The 18,099-nt window shown below is 41.2% G+C and overlaps 1 protein-coding gene across 1 annotated transcript in view; it reads left to right on the top strand.

Annotated features, from left to right (window-relative positions):
• The window catches only part of LOC6652467, a 61,966-nt gene that overhangs the window by 21,923 nt on the left and 21,944 nt on the right, over positions 1 to 18,099 (top strand). Inside the window, 2 exon segments of the mRNA XM_023181092.2 lie at positions 16,096 to 16,247; positions 17,154 to 17,210. Coding sequence (XP_023036860.2) covers positions 16,096 to 16,247; positions 17,154 to 17,210 — 209 coding nt within the window.

Consider the following 18,099-nt stretch of genomic DNA (forward strand, 5'->3'; position numbering starts at 1 on the left):
ACAAGAAATCCAATAACAAATTATATGCGAAAGAGACAATTGGTCCTTTATTGCTGGCAACATCTACGTCTACCATCAAAGCGATGGCAGCGACGACTATGACAACGACGACGACGACGACGACGTCTACGACTTTTATGCGAAAAGTGCAAAATGATTTACGATTATGTTGATAAAATGGCTTAAATAGTATTTTCATTTTCTTGACACTCGAGTGCACTTTGGCAAGCTAGTGGTAGGTCCCTACTTACTCTTCCCAGAGGTTTCAATTGTCTGTTGCGGCACAAGTGCCGTATGATTTGTTTGCGCTTAAGCAACGACGACAGCCAAAATCAGACAAAGTATAAAGAATGAAGATAAGCGAAGAAAAGAAGACTCTGAGAGAGTGGAAGTAGATTTTTTCATAGCATACTTTTTAGGGCACTCGTATGTAGTGTGTTTGATTGTATGTGGTTGGGTGGGTGGGTGTCCATGCATGCGTTTGTGTGTGTGTGTGTGCTGATACCCTGAAATATTCATGACTATGTCTTGCCCTTTTGCCTCGTCCTTTTCAATTTGATTTTTTTGTAGTGTTTACCAAGTTTTGCTTTAACTAAAATGTGGCCAACAAGTCTCTGACTTTATGTAAGTTTCTTGGAATATTTTTTCCATTTTTGTTACTGCTGTTTTTTTTTTTTTGCTGCTTTTGTTTTTGCTTTTTTCTTTGCATATCAAATGTCGCCTTCAACTTGATTCAAGCCAAAATTGGTTTCATTTATGCCTCCTGCAAAATGCTTAAATAATTAATTTTCCGTGACGCAGCAATCTGATTTCCCCACACGCACACAAACACTCACATTTTACCTTGCTGACTTTCATTCCTGTGTTCAATTATGGAAACGATGTTGCTTGCTTTTGCCCCCGATGATGATGATGATGACGATGATGATGAGCAGGGTGAACAGATTGCATGTTGCATATGTGTGGATACCCCCCCACTACAGTCCCCGCTGCACCCACTGCTTGAACTGCTCCCAGAGCTTTCAGTGGCTGTCTTCATATTGATTTCCAATGCATATGTGACAAGCATTCAGCAAAGATAAAATATTAAAACCATTCACTTGACATATAATTGAATGAAACCACAAACATGACAGTCGAGGAGTTCATTTCCTTGTGGGCAGGTGGGATACAAAGTGTGTCCTTATTACCGCCTGATTGCGTAGGAAGGCAGCTCGATCTTAGTTTCGGCGGCCCGTAAACTTGCGCATACCAATTACACACAATTGATTTTCTATGGCCTAGCAAAGTAAATTGCCCGTAAAATTATTGCAAACACTCAAACGTGGAGGCACATAAATCACATCTGCTGGTCGAAATCCGCCGCCACAGCCATCAAAATTACGCCACATTGCCAGGAGCAATGATGCCGAAAGAATTTCGGCTAATTTTCGATTATTTGCTATTATATTGATTTCTTAGTTCGACTTTGGTCGACAGCATTTGAATTAATGATGAGCTGTGCGAGGGCACGGCACGGCATTTGCCTTTCCCAAGTGGACTTCAGGTGGACCTGGACTTAATACACAATATGTAGGCGGGTCGAAGTGGGTGTGGGTGTTGTGGGAGTGTATCTATGTATCTATCTATTGTCATGTCAGGCTGGTTTAATTGGATTTCGATTTTCCCTACTTGTGTCACGCAGTTGTCGTTGTTGCTCTTGTTGCTGCCGATTAACTTAATTAATGTCACACTAATGACAGCTCAATGCGATTATGTTGACAACTGCACGAGGTGGCTAGGCATCATCAGACCAAACCAGACCAGAAAAAGAGAAAGCGCGAGGCAAGGATAGTAAGTGAACTAAATGAAATTGAGAAATTAACAATAAATTGGAAATTTAATCGACAATTCGATTCCAATAAATGAATTGCTAATGCGCAGGACACTTTCACACACACACACACACAGACACAGTTAATCCCCCTATTCGAATGGTAAAGAGAAATGATTTTTTAAACCCACTAATTAGTGTACATATATCGAAATTGCATACTAATTGATAAATTCGATTGGGGCAAGCCAATTGACTAAAATGGTGCAAAGGCAAGACTTTCAGCTCATCACTTGATCCACATAGCTTCACTGATGACTCCTAACAGACTGATTGTGTAAACAGGAGGGGTAGGCCCTGTCTTTGGCCCAATTGAGTATGCAAATCTGCAGTTGTTGGCTTGACTTGGCTGACTTGCTTTTGCTCAATCATCACCAGGCGAAGGCTCGTCATCGGCAGCTGCACCAACAGCTTATAATCGCAACTTAACATGCTAACAATAGCCGCAGAAGCATGAGGGGGAGGAACAGGAGCAGAAGCATCAGTGCAAACATCCTCCATATGCCGGATATCGCACAATCTCAACAAGAAGAAAAAACGAGAAGGGGGCAAAAAATTAAACCAGCTTGACTGAATGGCAAACTGACAGGCTGCCAGAAGACCTACCTCACCTTCTCTGGGGTGTCCTTCTCAGAGTTTTCCTAGTAGGCTATGCACACTAAATGACTCACCCGCACATGTACATACATACCACATACCACAGGGCACAACAGCTGAGGAAGGGGACTTGGGGTAGGTCGTGTCGAGTGCGTTGCACTGAATTTTACAGCTTTTGTTTTGTTGCTGCTCAAGCTACTCAGCCTCAGTGTTTTATATGCGTTTATCTCTCTGCTATGTTGCTGTTTTCGTCCTTAAAGAGAGCACACACACACACTCACACACCGAGTATAAGAGAGTGCAGTAGGGGATTCTTGTGTCCTTGTGCCTGCCTGCGAGCCTGAGCAACGTTTACAAACATGCAGTTGAGTGGCTCTGAGTGTCATTGTTCTTGAACATGTGTTGTCAATGTTAGAAGAAGAGAAGATAGAGAGTGAGAGAGAGAGAGAGACTATATCTGAAAGTGGGTAAAAAGGCATTGCCTACATTTTGGGGCTGCAATTATTCTTTTAGTCTCAATTTACACAAACAGCTTAACCTTTAACTTGGCACTCACCTTACGCCCTTTGGCTGCTCACTTTGGCCAATATCTTGACTATGGTAACATTTCCATTTCAATATCGCCGCCTGCCACTTTACTGAACTCAACTCGACTCAACTGAATAGAAATAGAATAGAACTGAATGCTACAGAACAGAAGTCAACAGAAGTGCAAGAGCAAAAGGCGAATGCGAAAAAATATTTGCCCTCCCAGAAATTGACAACTGTTTGCTTAGTTGAGAGTGTTTGCCTGTTGGCTGTGTTGGATGCTTTTGACTTTGCCTTTGCTGTTGCCGTTGCCGTTGCTGTTGTTGCTAGTCAACCACTATACAGAGCTCGAAGCGGAAATTTGACACTCTCATTCTCACTTTCGCTCTCACTGCCACTTCCACTGGCATCTCCCTACGGGCTCAACATCCATCCAACCATACGCCATTTACCCTAGAATTCTGAATTCTGGTGCAGCGCGTAATATCAGCTTACATTTTAATGGCAACTGGCCCCATAGTCAATTATATAGTTTCGTTAGCAGAAATATGCAATTACATCCTCTAAAAGGAAGACGGTCAGACTAACGGACTAACAGCACTCGCGAGTAAGTGGGAGACAGAATTTTCGTATCCATGACAAACTATTTGATTACCAATTGCCTTCTTTCTTTCCGTTTCGCTTTAGTTAGTTTGGCCGTCAGTCTTCGCTCTTTTTTCCTCTCTCTGTTTTGGTGGGTGTAAGAGCATCATGGGTTTTAATTACAGCATCTATTTAGAAATGGAAGAAATGCACTAAAGGAAATGGCTAATGGTGTTTTGCTGTTACCAGTTACATAGAAATGGGCAAGAGGCGAACGAAAGGCAATGGCAACTAGTCTAGAAATGCTTGTGTCTAGTTCTGCGGAAAATGCAATTTGCTTTTGAACAAAACCCAATATATGTATGTACAGAAAATCAATATAACAATAGCAATAAAGAGATGAATGTTGTCTTTATTTTACTTACTGAAAAGGGGAAAAGGGACTTTTGATTTCCAGCAGTTAGCGCCAAATAGTTCTATTATCCTATCCAATTTGCCAACAAAATAGATTTCTTTAAAGTTTAGTTTAGGTCTACATCAAAAATTATGTTTTAAACTTGTAGGCAGCAATATTTCTCAACTTTTACCCTTGCCCGGTCATTTCTGTTTGACTCTGTCTCGGTCTCTGGTAAAACTTTAATCAATAATCAGCTAATAGCATGGGTTTATATGCATGTGTCTTGTGTCATAAATTTGTCATAGGTATGTAAAGAGACTGAAACTTGTTGTCAACTTTTTCAACTACTACAAATACCAAAAACGGGAAAAAAGAGAACTAACGATTGCTGCTAGTCGGCCAGTCGAATGATCTACCTACACTTTTTCCAACTTTAATCAATAAATTGTACTATTATTAAACTACTGCCACGTTACCGTACACCCACACACTATGCCCTGATTCCGGAGCTCGGCCGTGCCACAAATATTTGTGTGCAGTTTGTGGCAGACTCGTCGTAACGATGCCCCAAAATATGAGCATTACACAAGCCCTGACAAGGACTTATTTGCAGTGCCCACAGACAGACGCCAGAGCACATACTCACAAGGCTGGCAATGCGGGTGTGGCAATGTGAGTGGGTTCTCGAATGGGACACGGGACTCAGGACTCGGAGCATGCAATGGAGCGGCGACTGCATCTCTTCTTCTGTTCGTCTTCGTTACACTAACAAGCTGCAGTCTTCGTCTGTCCGTCTGTCCGTCTGTCCGTCCGTAGCCTCTCGTACGGAGAGCTTGGCCCGTAACTATGAGGCCAAAAGCCAAGCACAATATGTGAACGATGCCGAGCGTGCAATTTGTAGTCAGGCATCCGCATCCTTTCTCCTTTGCTGTGGCTCCTTCCGGGGAACTCTCTCTCTCTCTGCTCTGCTTGCTCTGGCACTTGCTTGCTTAATTTTATATCAAATTTATAACTGACTTATTGGCACTTGGCACTAAGATTATGCCTGCCGGGGCTCTCTATTCCATATAAGTTATTACTAGTTACGTATACGCAGTGTATGTGGGAAATGATGAAAGTTTTCCAACTGCCCTCAGGCCTGTTTCAGTATTCACCGTTCTCCGTTTATTCACTGCTCGTCCGACCGGATCATTCTAAGGTGGTATGTATATGTGTGTGCACATATACATATCGAATCGCAGGGATTGAATGGCCCAAGCCAAATGATGCTTTCATTTATGCAATTCGCAATATTGGCAACTCAGCAGCAGCAGTTCTAAACTCGTCCTTTCTTACCATCTGGCTGCTCCCTGTTGGCTTGTGGGAAACAGCTGGCAATGTGTACCCTTGACAAAGGGTATTTCGATATTTTGTCAAAGATGTGTCATCGACCCTAAACACGTTTTTGATTTTCACCCTGACATAAACCATAAATATTGCCAGATTGGAGATCGCTAAAAATTGATACTGAATGATCTAATAAGTTTTTCTATAGGGCATTCAAAACTTTCGCTGTTGGTCGCTTTGGTTTTTATGAATTTTTTCAATTTGCTTCTTCATTTTACTTTTTTTTTTATCAAAAGCAATTTTGCAATTTTCTTTGGCTTGGCCTTTTAATAAATTCCGGCGAGCTTTGCATTTTCAGCAGTTTCCGTTTGCTTCTTTCATTGGGTTTTTTTTTGGCTTTTTTCTCTTCGTTCTCCTTCCTGGACTGCGCTTTGTGCTGATTTTAACACTTTTCGAAATTTCCGAGTAGGCTCCGAAATTGGCGGGGCAAGATGCTGAAATTGAAACTGAAATTCGTTTACCTCATCATGCACGTTGCCTTCCACACAGTGTCTTTTGCGTTGTTGTCGTCATTGCTGTTGCTGTTGTTGTTGTTGTTGCTAGAATTTTAATGAAAATTTAAATAATTGAAAAGCATGTTGCAATGCCAGGTGGCATGGATAAGAGTACTTTGGCTGATAGTATTGCATATTAATGAGCATAAAGGGACTCGGCTCCGGTCGAGCCGCGTCGAGTCAGCAAGACTTTAAGAGGTCAGGTTTTTCTTTCGTTTCCTTTTTATATTCTTCCTTTTTTCCTGTCTTTTTTATATGTTAAAGCGATTTGGCAGTCAACCAAAATGTGATGCTTCTCCCTCGCAAAGAGTCCTACTGCTCTTGCAGTTCCTAACCGTCTGCACAGCGTTTGACAATGACAAATGAATACTTTTATGGTCGCGACCAACCAACCAGCCAACCAACCAGCCAACCAACCAGCCTCCTAGCCTTCCAGCTGAGTAAGTGGAAGAAGCGGCAGTATTAAAAGTTTCGTGTTGGCCAAAGTGACACCCTAGCGGGTGGGCAGGTGGGCAGGCAGGCAGCCAGGTAGACACTGAACGCAGGACGCAGGACCTAGACAAGGTGCGACAACTTGTGTGTGTACCATAGTTTGACTTGTAGTGGGGCAAAAAACGAAAATAGCATGGCTTATGCTCTGACAGGAAGTGGTCTCTGCTATTTAGTATGTAGTCCTGTCCAACACTTGGCCCACAACACCACCATCCGGCACTGTCGGTCGGCCTCTTCTCTATTTATTTAGACAGCCTCTCGTCTTCGCCTTTACCTGGCCCCAGCCAGGCTCGCCTCTTTCTCCTCATCCTAATCTCCATTTACCGTTGGCCCGTGCGCTGTTTACCAAACGAATTAAATTGTTCGCCTCAAGTGTATTTTGTGCTTTGACGCACAAATATGCCGCAACAACTGTGATTGCTGCCCTCCACTCCGCTCCGCTCCGCTCTGCTCCGTTCCATTTCAATCTTTCCTCGCCACAAACACGATGTCTATGCCACCGAAAGTTGCCTGCTATTATTTGTTGTTGTTGTTTACCATCAGCCTGCAGGCATTTTCCTCTAACCCAAACCACTCACCTCACCCCCAAGAAAAATTTGTTAATCTGTGCCACTCAATCAGCAAGCTGCGAGCAGAAAAACGTGCTCCACTAATTATGCACATGGCATTTTCCACCATGGTCCAAAGTCCCCAAATGAGTGCTCACAAATTTGTAGGTTTCGAGGTTAACCCAAAGTCCACAGGGAATTAAAACACTTAACTTCAAGTGAAACATTTACTCCAAAGAGCGAAGATCTAACTCCAACTATTAGCATCATCATAAAAGTGGAGAATCAGGATAATAGATAAGATATACAATGGAAGTAATTTGCAGAAGCACTGATGACTGGAACAGAGCATTTCATCTAAAAGAAGTATGGACAGCTTCAGTAAGATAGTACTTATATTCCTTATACACTTCAAAAACTTTTTATCAAATCTCTGCCTCATTAGTGATGTTACTTGATTCAAATGACTAATTCTGTAGGGTAAAAAGTTATTCGTTATCCACAATCGTTTCCATTATCCCCGACGGAACTACCTTTTAGTATTGCTTCATCAGGGGGAAACTCCACCTACGTCGGGGTTCGAACTCGAGAACAACAGAATAGTAGATTTAGTAGGTCTCCACTGAGCCACCGTTCTATATATTTTCCCACAAGAAAATACAAGAAGCGTTAAAAGCTAATTGTAAGTCGATACTTTTATCGTGGTATTTGTTTTTAATAAAAACTTATGCTCCAAAACCCGAAGCTATAGATTTAACCATCAGTTCCGTTTTCTCTTTTCCTTTCTCTTATTGTTTTAGCTTAATTTGAAGCACCTTTTCAAGCGTGTTTCATCCACTGTAGATGCCTGCCAGTCTGACGATGTGTATCAGAATTTGTGGTTATTAAGTTTCGTTGTCGATTGACAGTCAAATGTGTGTTCGACTCTCACCTGGGCCTATATGATTAACGACAGTACACACCTATACACTTAGATTCAGATATAGACACACACACACCTACAGCGGGGTTACAAATGTGGCCAGCATTTGACATCAATTATCGCACCTGGCCCTAGTGCCAGGTTGCACCCACCCACCCATCCTTCCTCCCATTCTTCGGTTTGTACTTTGTGCTCAGCATTACGTGTACGTGAGGCCCATCGATTTTCATCCAAATCCATGGAAATGGGCTTAAGCTTGTCGCTGAGTAACGCGGCTCATGTGCAGGCACGAATACAAGGCCAAGTTAATTGATTTTTTATTACCAGAAAGGCGAACATTCCACCATTCCTGCAAAATAACAAAAAAAACGAAAAAACTCCAACCGCCAATCCACCTGTCAGAAAATAAAAAAAAAAATGACTGCAAAAAGTAAAGAAAAAATGAAAATAAATTGACAATTTTCAATTTGAGTTGCGGAAATATTTTGATTTCCTGTTTTGTGGCCGAACAAGGGAATACATAGCATAGGTACACATATACATATACATATCCATATATGTATGTATGTATTGTGTGTGTATGTGTATAGTCTGCTCAGTCAGTGGGTGGATAAGGGGCCTGAAGACTGGGGATGGCAGGCACATATTTTCCGCTCCATTTCCCTCACATACACATATTTTATTTTTGTGCAAAAAGCGAGAAAAATGAAAAGGAGAAGCCAAGCCGAGCCGAGCATTTTGTCAGTGCAATAAAAGTTTGCGTGTGAAACTGTCTGCCCAAGGCAAAGTCGTGGTACAATTGGGGAAGGAGGGTCGCCTGTTCTCGGCTTAATCAGCTGGGAAGACTCCACTCCAGCGGGTGGAATGGGGTTCGGTCGTTTGAAGCTGCAAATGGAGATGGATATGGAGATGGAGATGAGGATGGAGATGGTCTTATGGGACACATGCACTTTAAATTATGCATATAATTCGCCCACACGCCCAACTAAGTAATTAAGTAGATAGCAGCCAATGTTCCATGTTTATCCATGTGAGTGTGTGTGTGTGTGTGTGAGGCTAAAATGAGTATTTATGACTCCCTCTCCCTCTGTTTTGCCTGCTCTTTCGCATTTTAATTAGAATTTCATACGCCTAGTTGGCCAAAAGTCTTTTCTATAGAATCTCTGTACAAAGGCTTTACTTGCCTTAGTGCACATCGTCAGCTCTGGGATTGGACCCCATTTCGGATAGTGTCTATTAATTCGAACAAGGATTCCACTTGATACAGAACAAGTGCATTTCAAGCAAACTGTGGAGATATTTCTTGAGAGACTCTCACACCAGCTTGAGCTATTGTTTCCATCCTTATCCATTGGCCCTTGCTTTTAATCTCACCCTGCCATCTTTTCTGGGTATTGTGTAGGCTGTTGATATTGATTGATAAGTGGCTAGAAATGCGATTAGGATAAAATAAACTCTATGCTCAAGTTAAGCCAATTGCTCCATTGAGGTCGAATGATAAATCGCCTTGGGAGCTGTCAGTTCTCTAGGCATAACTCTCTCTCTCTCTGTCTGTCTGCCTGTCTCTCTGTATTCCTATCTCACTTGTGACCATTTATCACCAAAAAAGCCTTGGACTGTAGCAAAAAGGTTAAGTAAATTGCCAATTTGATATAAATGGGTTAAGTCGAACGAAATTTCAAGTAAATATCGCTGTCAAAATCCCTGCCTCATTTAAATTGGCAACCATCTGCTGGTCTATGCCTTAAAGACCATCGAGCACGTATCCTGCGGTCTGTCTTCGGTCTTGTTCTCCTCCTTGTACCCCATGATATTCATGTTTACTTCGTTCAGAGTCAACTGAGTATGTCATTTTATTGAATGAAAAACCACTCAGCTATTGAAAATCAATTTGCACTGCAGCACCAGTCAGAAAGAGGAACCTCAGGACCATCATCAGGAATCATTGGCTAAGGAAGGACAGTCTGTCACAGTTGGAGTTACAGTTCCAGTTCCAGTCAGGGCTAACAAGAAATAGGACAATAAATGCTCACACACACCACGCACGAAGAGAATTTTCCGCATTTACACTTGCAATAATAATAAAAATACATAAAAAGAAACTCAAGCACCACAAAATGCAATGCCATTTGGCGGAGGTGTGTGTGTGTGTGTGTGTGTGTGTGTGTGTGTGTGTGGGAGTGTGTGATCAGCAGTCCCGGCACATGTCGCCTTTTAAACCAATTCAAAATCGAGTTAAGAGCACAAGGACATCCTACCCATTCAAGCACACCCACACAGAGGCAGGCACACACATGTCCTGCTCACCTGTTTGTATGCAAAATGAAGCGGCGAATGCCTTTCGCAAAATTGATGGCAGTCACGTAGAATGTCAGCCAGCATGAACATCCTCGGGGTTGGGGGCAGTGGAGGCGGCTGAGGTGAATGAGAGGCTGGGTGCAAAAAGAAAATCCATAAAACACAAGTACAAACTTGGGGGCAGGCCCTGACAGTTTCTTTTTTTTTTTTTTGCTCGTAATAAAAATAAAAAGTAAAGAGAACGCAAGAAAAAAGAAATGCAAATTACAAGCGGAAAAAAATGAAGAAAAAACCAAAAAAAAAAATGAAAGGATATGCGAGCATCTACTGCAAGTATCATTACGGAAAGAATCAGCCAGGATTTCAGTTTAATGAAAGCTTTTTCTCCGAAGGCCGCCTGGGAGTTAGGCCAATAAAATGCGCCATCATATGACATGAAACCCCATAAAATATGTACGCCACTCCGAGGCAATGCGGGGAATGGCAGGATATAATACACAAAACCCACAACAAGCTAGAGTCCTGTTGCCGTTGCTTCTGATCCCGGTTCTGGCAGGCGTTAAGCATGAGCCGATTAAGCGCACTTATCAGTTGCCTGCCTTTTGGCATGAATATAAGGTAAACAACCAGGCCAGAACGTCGGGCCTGGACTTGGACCTAGACCTGGCCAGACTGAACCACACGAGACCAGACCAGACCAGACCGAAAGGCAAACGCAAACAACATTCTGCAATTTTAATTGTGGCCAATAAATTTTACATTTATTTTTTCAGACTGCCAGTTTTTGTTGTTGGACTTTGTATCGGAATCGGAGATGAGTCGGTTTTATATATTTATTAAGTGTTGCCTTTTCAGGACCAAAATGGAAACAGTCACTACTCAATACCCTTGATTTGTCTTTTTTCCCCAGAGTTTTCTTCCAAGAGTTTAAAGTTTATAGAATCACAGATAGTTACGGCAAGATGAGCACACGATTGAAAAGTTAAGGGACAGATTTGTGTCTATAGATTGTAACTAAACCCAGTTTAGACATTATTCTACTTATTTTAAGGATTGAATCTAAAGTTTATTAAGTTTATAATTAATCGAGAGTCATAATGCGAGTTGAAAACCCCCCAGAACTAATTAAAAATTTGACAATTTGTGAAGTTTCCTAATTCGTGATATCGATAAATTGACAAATATATCCTGTGATATATATATTATTATACCATACACCCATAAAATGAGTAGCCTATGTAATAGGCAGAAGGAATACAACCAAATCAAACCAAAATATATATATTATTGATCAGAATTAAAGAGCCGGCATAGTTAACAACTGGAGCTTTATGTGCTTGGAAGAAGATTATGACTGAAATAGTATACCCTGAATATAACATCAAGAATAATTTGCAATGCTGTATTCTTGCTTTGGGAAGAGTATTTTATTTGTATAACTGGCAAAATGGTCTTGAAGTGTGGTTCTTTGCCACCGACAGGTTTAACCAATGTGACTAACTGACTGACAAGTCACTCGCTCATCCATTCTGTCCCTCCTGTCCCTGCTTCTATATTTGAGCCGTGTAATTAATAAAAATTGAAAAAGTCTTTGCATTACACATTAACCATACGCCGGATTGGTCTTTGCGTTGGTTGGATTTTCGCGTTTTGCGTTTGAGGTCGCTTTGTGTTGGTAGGTTGCTGGGTTGCACTTTGGATCGATAGATGATGAATGGATTGGATGCATTGTCATGGCAAATGTGGTTGCATAAACGCTGCTCTATATTTCGCGGCACACTGATCACATACAGATGGATAGGCAGAGGAGCGGACAGACAGACAGATAGACAGATAGACATAAAGACAGATAAAGAGATAGACACACAACGAGAACCCATTAGAAGTTGCAACACTTTTCAACCCAGTTTCCATTCCCGTTGCATTCTCAGTGCTGAGTCATGTTATCTATCCATGTGTCTGTCGGACTCCCTGTCTATCTGTCCGTGCGTCTGTCTGCGCGCACTGAAAAGCACTCACTAAAACAAATAAACACTTTGCGCATTGTTTCGTTTTGACAAATGCGTGTAATTTACGGAAATGTTTGTTTGTTCATCTCTCTTCCACTTCCTCTCCGCTTGTCCCCACTCCGACCCACTTCCTATCCTTCCTCGCGCTTATTTACCGAAATTGTCTTAGGCGCTATTTGCCCAGCTCTTACATATCCTTAGTCCTCGACGGCAATTAGTTGAAGCTGGTTGTTGGTAAAAGCCATAAAGACATTAGAAACTACCTACAAGTCCCGAGACTTGGCTCCTAGTCCAACGAACCTGCATACATGTATGTACATAGACCTGCATGGGCGAGAAATATAGGTTAACATCTGAAAAACCTATCGAGAAGTATGTGGTGGATAGGGGGGCAGGGGGTAAGTAGCGATGGTGGCAATAAAGTGAACCCCGTGAATGGTTGACTGGCTGGTTAGCTGCCATCTGCTATCAGTTATGTTTAAGCAGATGAAGCTTGAAATTGCAGCTAGGCGAAGCTTTGGCTTTGCCTTTTGTTTCCCTTCTTTTGTTGTGGTCTTAATGAGGAAATTCTCCGGTTTCTTTGTTTTGGTTTTTAGCAATTTTGCCTTGGCTTCTCCATCTCCTCCATTCGATTCTCTCTGTGGCCATCGTCGGGGCAATTTATGATACCTTTGTGGTTTCAATCTCTGGCAATAGGGCAGCATAATTAAAAAATTGTGACAGCCATAAATTTTGTTTCGGTTTTCCCAGGCGGCTGGGAAAAAAAGGCAAAGACTAGCAATAGATAACGGCTTGCCCATTGAGAAAACAAAAAAAAAAAAAAGAATACAAAATCTCAACAAAAAAAAAAAAAAGAGTAGATCAAAAGTAGCTTAAAAAGGCAACTGGAATCAATTAGAGTACATTATATACAAGTGGAGTGGAACTAGGACTCCGGGAGTGCTTTTCTCTAAGCCTTTTTCAGTCGAGACACAAATGAGAAGGGGTTGGGTTGGACTTGGACAACTGCAGCTGCAGCTGCAGCTGCTCCTTGCTCTGATTGCAGGACTCACGTCCGAAAATTACCAACCTACCCAGCCATTGGCCATGACAGCATTTTGAAGCGATAAAGCAAAACTGCGGGCAGGACAACCTGAGGGCTGGGACTGGAAGTGGGAGTGGGAGTGGGAGTGGACTCTGGGAACAGGCTGCCCTGTTGTAAAGTGTCAAAACGTGTACTTGTCTCTGGCAGGGCACGCTGCAGCTCTCCTTTAATTTGAATTTTATGCACTGCATGCATAAATTTATGGCACAGGACACGCCTTCAAGAGCAACTACGACTGACGATGATGATGCTGCTGCTTCTGATGATGATGTTGATGATGACGATGGACGATGACAACGATGGCGACGACAATGACAAAGCCAACATGACAGGCACATGTCCATTAAATGGGCGGGGCGCACTCTAACATTTATTTAAATGTGCTGGTAGCCGACGACTTCTTATCTTGTTGGCCCAGCCCGCATTTTAAAGCGTTTTGCATTTTCCACTTCCCATCCCATATTTTCACAGCTTTAATTCACGAAACCACAAAAACCTTATGAGCTTTGCCAATGAAATTAATTTTTAATTGCCCAACTCAATTATTATTTTGATATTAAAAAAAGAGAAGAAAAAAATGTCATCACAAAAATGGCCAATGGAATTTCGTTCCTCCCCCCCGCCCAAAGCTTTTGTGTGTGGCTCTTTGATGCATTGATTTTGATATCGTTGCCGCCATATGGACAAGCTTAATATCCTGGCTGTCAGTTCCGTTCATTCCCCTCCGTCATCACCGTCCACCATCCACCGACTGATCCTGTACTGTGTGGCCTCGTCCCTAGCTCTGTCAGGCTGTCAGAGTGCTAAAAATACACACAAGTATAACCTGTCGAAAAAGCAAGCTAGCAAAATACAGAAAAAATATGAAATCATAAAATCAGAACGAACGCGTCCTACTGCATTATAAATGCTGCAATTGCACAGAGTGCAATGATTTTTCGATATGAATTGGATACATCGTGTACAAAGTCACGCTTCAGCCTGTCAGTCAGTCAGTCCTTCTGCCGTTCTGTCTCCGACTCTGACTCTGACTCTGACTGTGACTCTGCTTCTGACTATGTGAAAATTGAAAATCCAACTTTGCTATTCCATGCGTGCTTGTATTTGAGACATGCTTATTGAATCGTGGCACATACTTATTTACGAAAGTATTTCATCAGAACCAAAATCGATTCAATGACTGCCACTTGATCATAGAAAATGACATGTCAAAAGAAAACTACATCACATATGTACAACAAATCCGAATTGAATAATAAATCTGTGCCTATTCCTTGTAGTATCCATATGAAAATCCCATTTGGTTTGGTCCTATTCCGTTGACAAACAATTGTTTTATCCCACATTTCTTGGGGATGCTATTGCATTAAAGCGGTCTAGTCCAGGTTTGTGGGGGACTATCGCGGGGATTAGTCGTTAGGACTGGACCAACACCATACCTTATCATTGGTAATGCCAATAAATGGCTAACTATTTAGAACTGTTGCTCACAAAAACTGGGTATTAATCAATCATTCAATCAAAAAGTGTAGTCTATCAAAGGTCTATAAAGTCTATGTAATAAGTTTTTGATTGCAGTTGAATGCACGACTCTGAATCCAAATCCAAATTGTGTAATTTGTGGGTTTACTCAACTAAGTTTATCAATTATTTAAATTTAAAGTAGTTTGGAAAAGTTACAAGTATTTTAATTTCGTCGTTTACTTTGCTGCTTCGGTTTACTTCTTTTCTCTCTCTCTGCCGCTTCTCGAGTCTCCGAACTAGCTCTCTCTCTCAAACTATCGTTGCCACCTCGAGTTCTGTGTCTGCTGTTAAAGCTCTGTTGTTCTGCTGTTAAACTCTGCTCATCTTGATCATCTGTCCACTTACTGCTGCTAAAACTCTGTAAATTTCCATCGTATCTTACGTGTATGAAATTACATAGTTCCATTAATATTAAAACAATTCGTTTTTGGGATTAAGCAAATTGAACTTTTGTCTTTCTGGACTTCAACCATACGCATAGATTTAAGCCATGCGACAACGAGAATTAATTGTACTTCATGCTCCAGTTAGTCCTAATCAATTGGTTTCAAAAATCACATTTTACGGACAGGGACCAAAAGCATATTATAATTTTAATGCAAAGCATTTCAGAGATAATCGGGAAGCGGACAGGGCGATGGGGTCAGTGACAGGGTGCTAGAGAGGGGATAGTTAGTAAGCCGGCTTTGCTAAACTATGACCAAATGTCACACGTGGTTTTAATTTATGTTAGTAAAACGACTAAAGTATCTGTGTGTGTGTGTGTGTGTGTGAAGCATAATTACATTTTGTGGTATTTGGCAAAGTGTTGATTATTAATTAAAATAGCTATATTTGCCACAACACGCACACATCCAAAGGATGGAAAGAGAAAGTCAACGATAAGGAGAGAGAGAGAGCACATCAGAATATCAGTTAAATATTTAACGTTTACGCCTAAATACTTAGTGTTTCATGTAATCATGGCTCTATTATGAGAGCATACATCCATACATACAAATGTATATACTAATGTATATGTCAATATATGTATATGTGTGGGTGTGTGTGTATGTGTGTGCCAGTTGCCTGGAACTCAAATCGCTCGCAAATGGCACAAAGTTTTGTGGGCCAACATTAATATATGTGTATGTGTGTCTGCGTGTCTGTGTGTGTGTGTGTGTGTGTACGAGTGCTAATGGCTGTAATTAAACTGCAACGTGAGACGTTTAAATGCAAATTGCAATTTTAGGCTTTGGCTAACAAGTTCTTGGAGAAACCATTCTCATTCTGCATCTCATTTCTTCGCTCCCCCCTTCCCTTCTGTTTCTCCTCCATCTGTATCTGTATCTCTAACTCTATCTGTATCTTTTTAATTGCAGAAGGAGCTGTTCGTTAGCAAAGTTGAGCCAACCTCGCCGCGCAACGAACGTAAATTTTCCGCTGCTACAGCGCCATCGATGAAAACAAAGTGGCTGAAAGCATTTAAGAGCCTAAAGCCGGCTGGTTCTGGTTCAGCACAACAAGCAGATAGGTGAGTAAAGCCCCTCTCGCTCCCGTCCCATCTCCCCATTTCCCCCTTTCCTCTCAACACTGAGCCCCATCCCGCCAAAAAACTCCTCTTAGAGTAACCGAAAAACAACAAGCGAAAAAAAAACCCATTAAGTCCAGCAGAAACCACAGCAAAGTATAACCAGCAGCCAGCCACCTTACCCCGAAAAATGAAAAAAAAATGGAAAAAAGGAAAACTAGATGAAAAAGGACGAAAGTGGGGAGAACCCAACTGCACAGATACAAATACAGAAGTGCAATAATGCGGGACCTGGCAGGGCGGGAAGGCAGAGAGAAGCATTAGCAACAGCTGGAGAGGGAAAAGTGCTGTGGCAGGAGGCAAGGCAATAGTGCATAAAAACCCGCACTTTAATATGACTAAAAGCTTGTGGAAACGCAAAAATATTCCAAGGATTGGCAACAGTTTCTCTCCCTCTCCCTCTCCGTTCGTTTTTTGCCGAGTCGAGAGTTTGAGAGTGGAAATAAAGGAAGGCCAAACACAAAATCTCCGCAACCAAAAAATATTCCTAATAATTCCACAGTTTATGCAATCCCAAATTGATGCAAAGTAATTTAATTTGCCTGTGCCCAAGGAGGAGGAGGAGGCGTGATGCAATCTGTGGTCGTGGATGGAATGGGGGAAATGTTTCGCAAAGTCCTTTTACATTAAGTTTACTCTAAGCTCTCTTCCCTTTAGTTGCTCCTACTCCCAATCTAAGTCATCAGTCTACTAATTATATTTACACTTTCTCTCTATTAAACCATTCATTCACATTTCAAATACACCCATTTCTGCATATGAAAAATGCTTTTGATTTATCGAAAAATAAAAACCAAACCATATATATATATATACATATATATATCATATATATTCGCGTTATATCAGCCAACCACCCCGACAAAATCAAATGTACCACGCTGTATCAACCGTTTTGACTTTGAGGTAACCGAAAAATAAAAACAAAGACCAAAACATAAAACACAAAAATCAATCACTAAACAACAAAGAAAATTCCCACAAAATATATCATAAATTAATTAACTAAATGGTATAACCGATAAACGATATAAGCCTCTATTTACATACATACATACACAAATGTAAAGTAATGATCAAAACTATCTATTTACATAGATATACATATACGAAATGCTGTAAATGTTGCACGCTAAAGTAGAAATCTTCCCCCCATAAATTCCATTTAAAACTGCACTAAGGCAGACAAACTAATTTTATATTCCATTTATAGTTTAATTGTATTATATAATTTTATTGTATCGCATTGTATTCCTTTTTTTGTAATGAAGCCAAGTGCAATAAATTGCACCTGGGCCCTTAGCAGGGACCATCAATCACGTTATTTGTGGAGAAATTAAAACCAAACAGAACATAGAAAAGCCAAAGGGGCTTACGAACAACCCAGTCCGACTATAAAATGCCCTTAACCAAAATGTTAGTTCGAAATCCAAGTTTCCTAGTTTGAAGCTCTGAGCATCATCTGACTATTCTAGATTCCTCCGCTATCTACACATAGTCTGGGGTTCCAACACAATATCTCTGGTTTATAGAGATACTAATCTTCGACTGAAATAGCTTTGACTAGCTATTTGACTAGTTGATTAGATCGTATCTCTCTCTCTATGATTATTGGGAAAAACTATAATGCTGGTATAAGTTAGTTAGGTTAGAGTTATTTGTTGGAACTGATCCAGAAAACTAACATATTCTGTATCCATATGTTTCAAGCATGTTGTATGTGGGAGTGGGTGAGGAATCCAAAGCAATGGATTCGCATTGCCGCCATGACCAGAGCAAGCATTGAAAAATATGC

Source organism: Drosophila willistoni, assembly GCF_018902025.1.
Source record: "Drosophila willistoni isolate 14030-0811.24 chromosome 2L unlocalized genomic scaffold, UCI_dwil_1.1 Seg168, whole genome shotgun sequence".
NCBI classification, from domain to species: domain Eukaryota; kingdom Metazoa; phylum Arthropoda; class Insecta; order Diptera; family Drosophilidae; genus Drosophila; species Drosophila willistoni.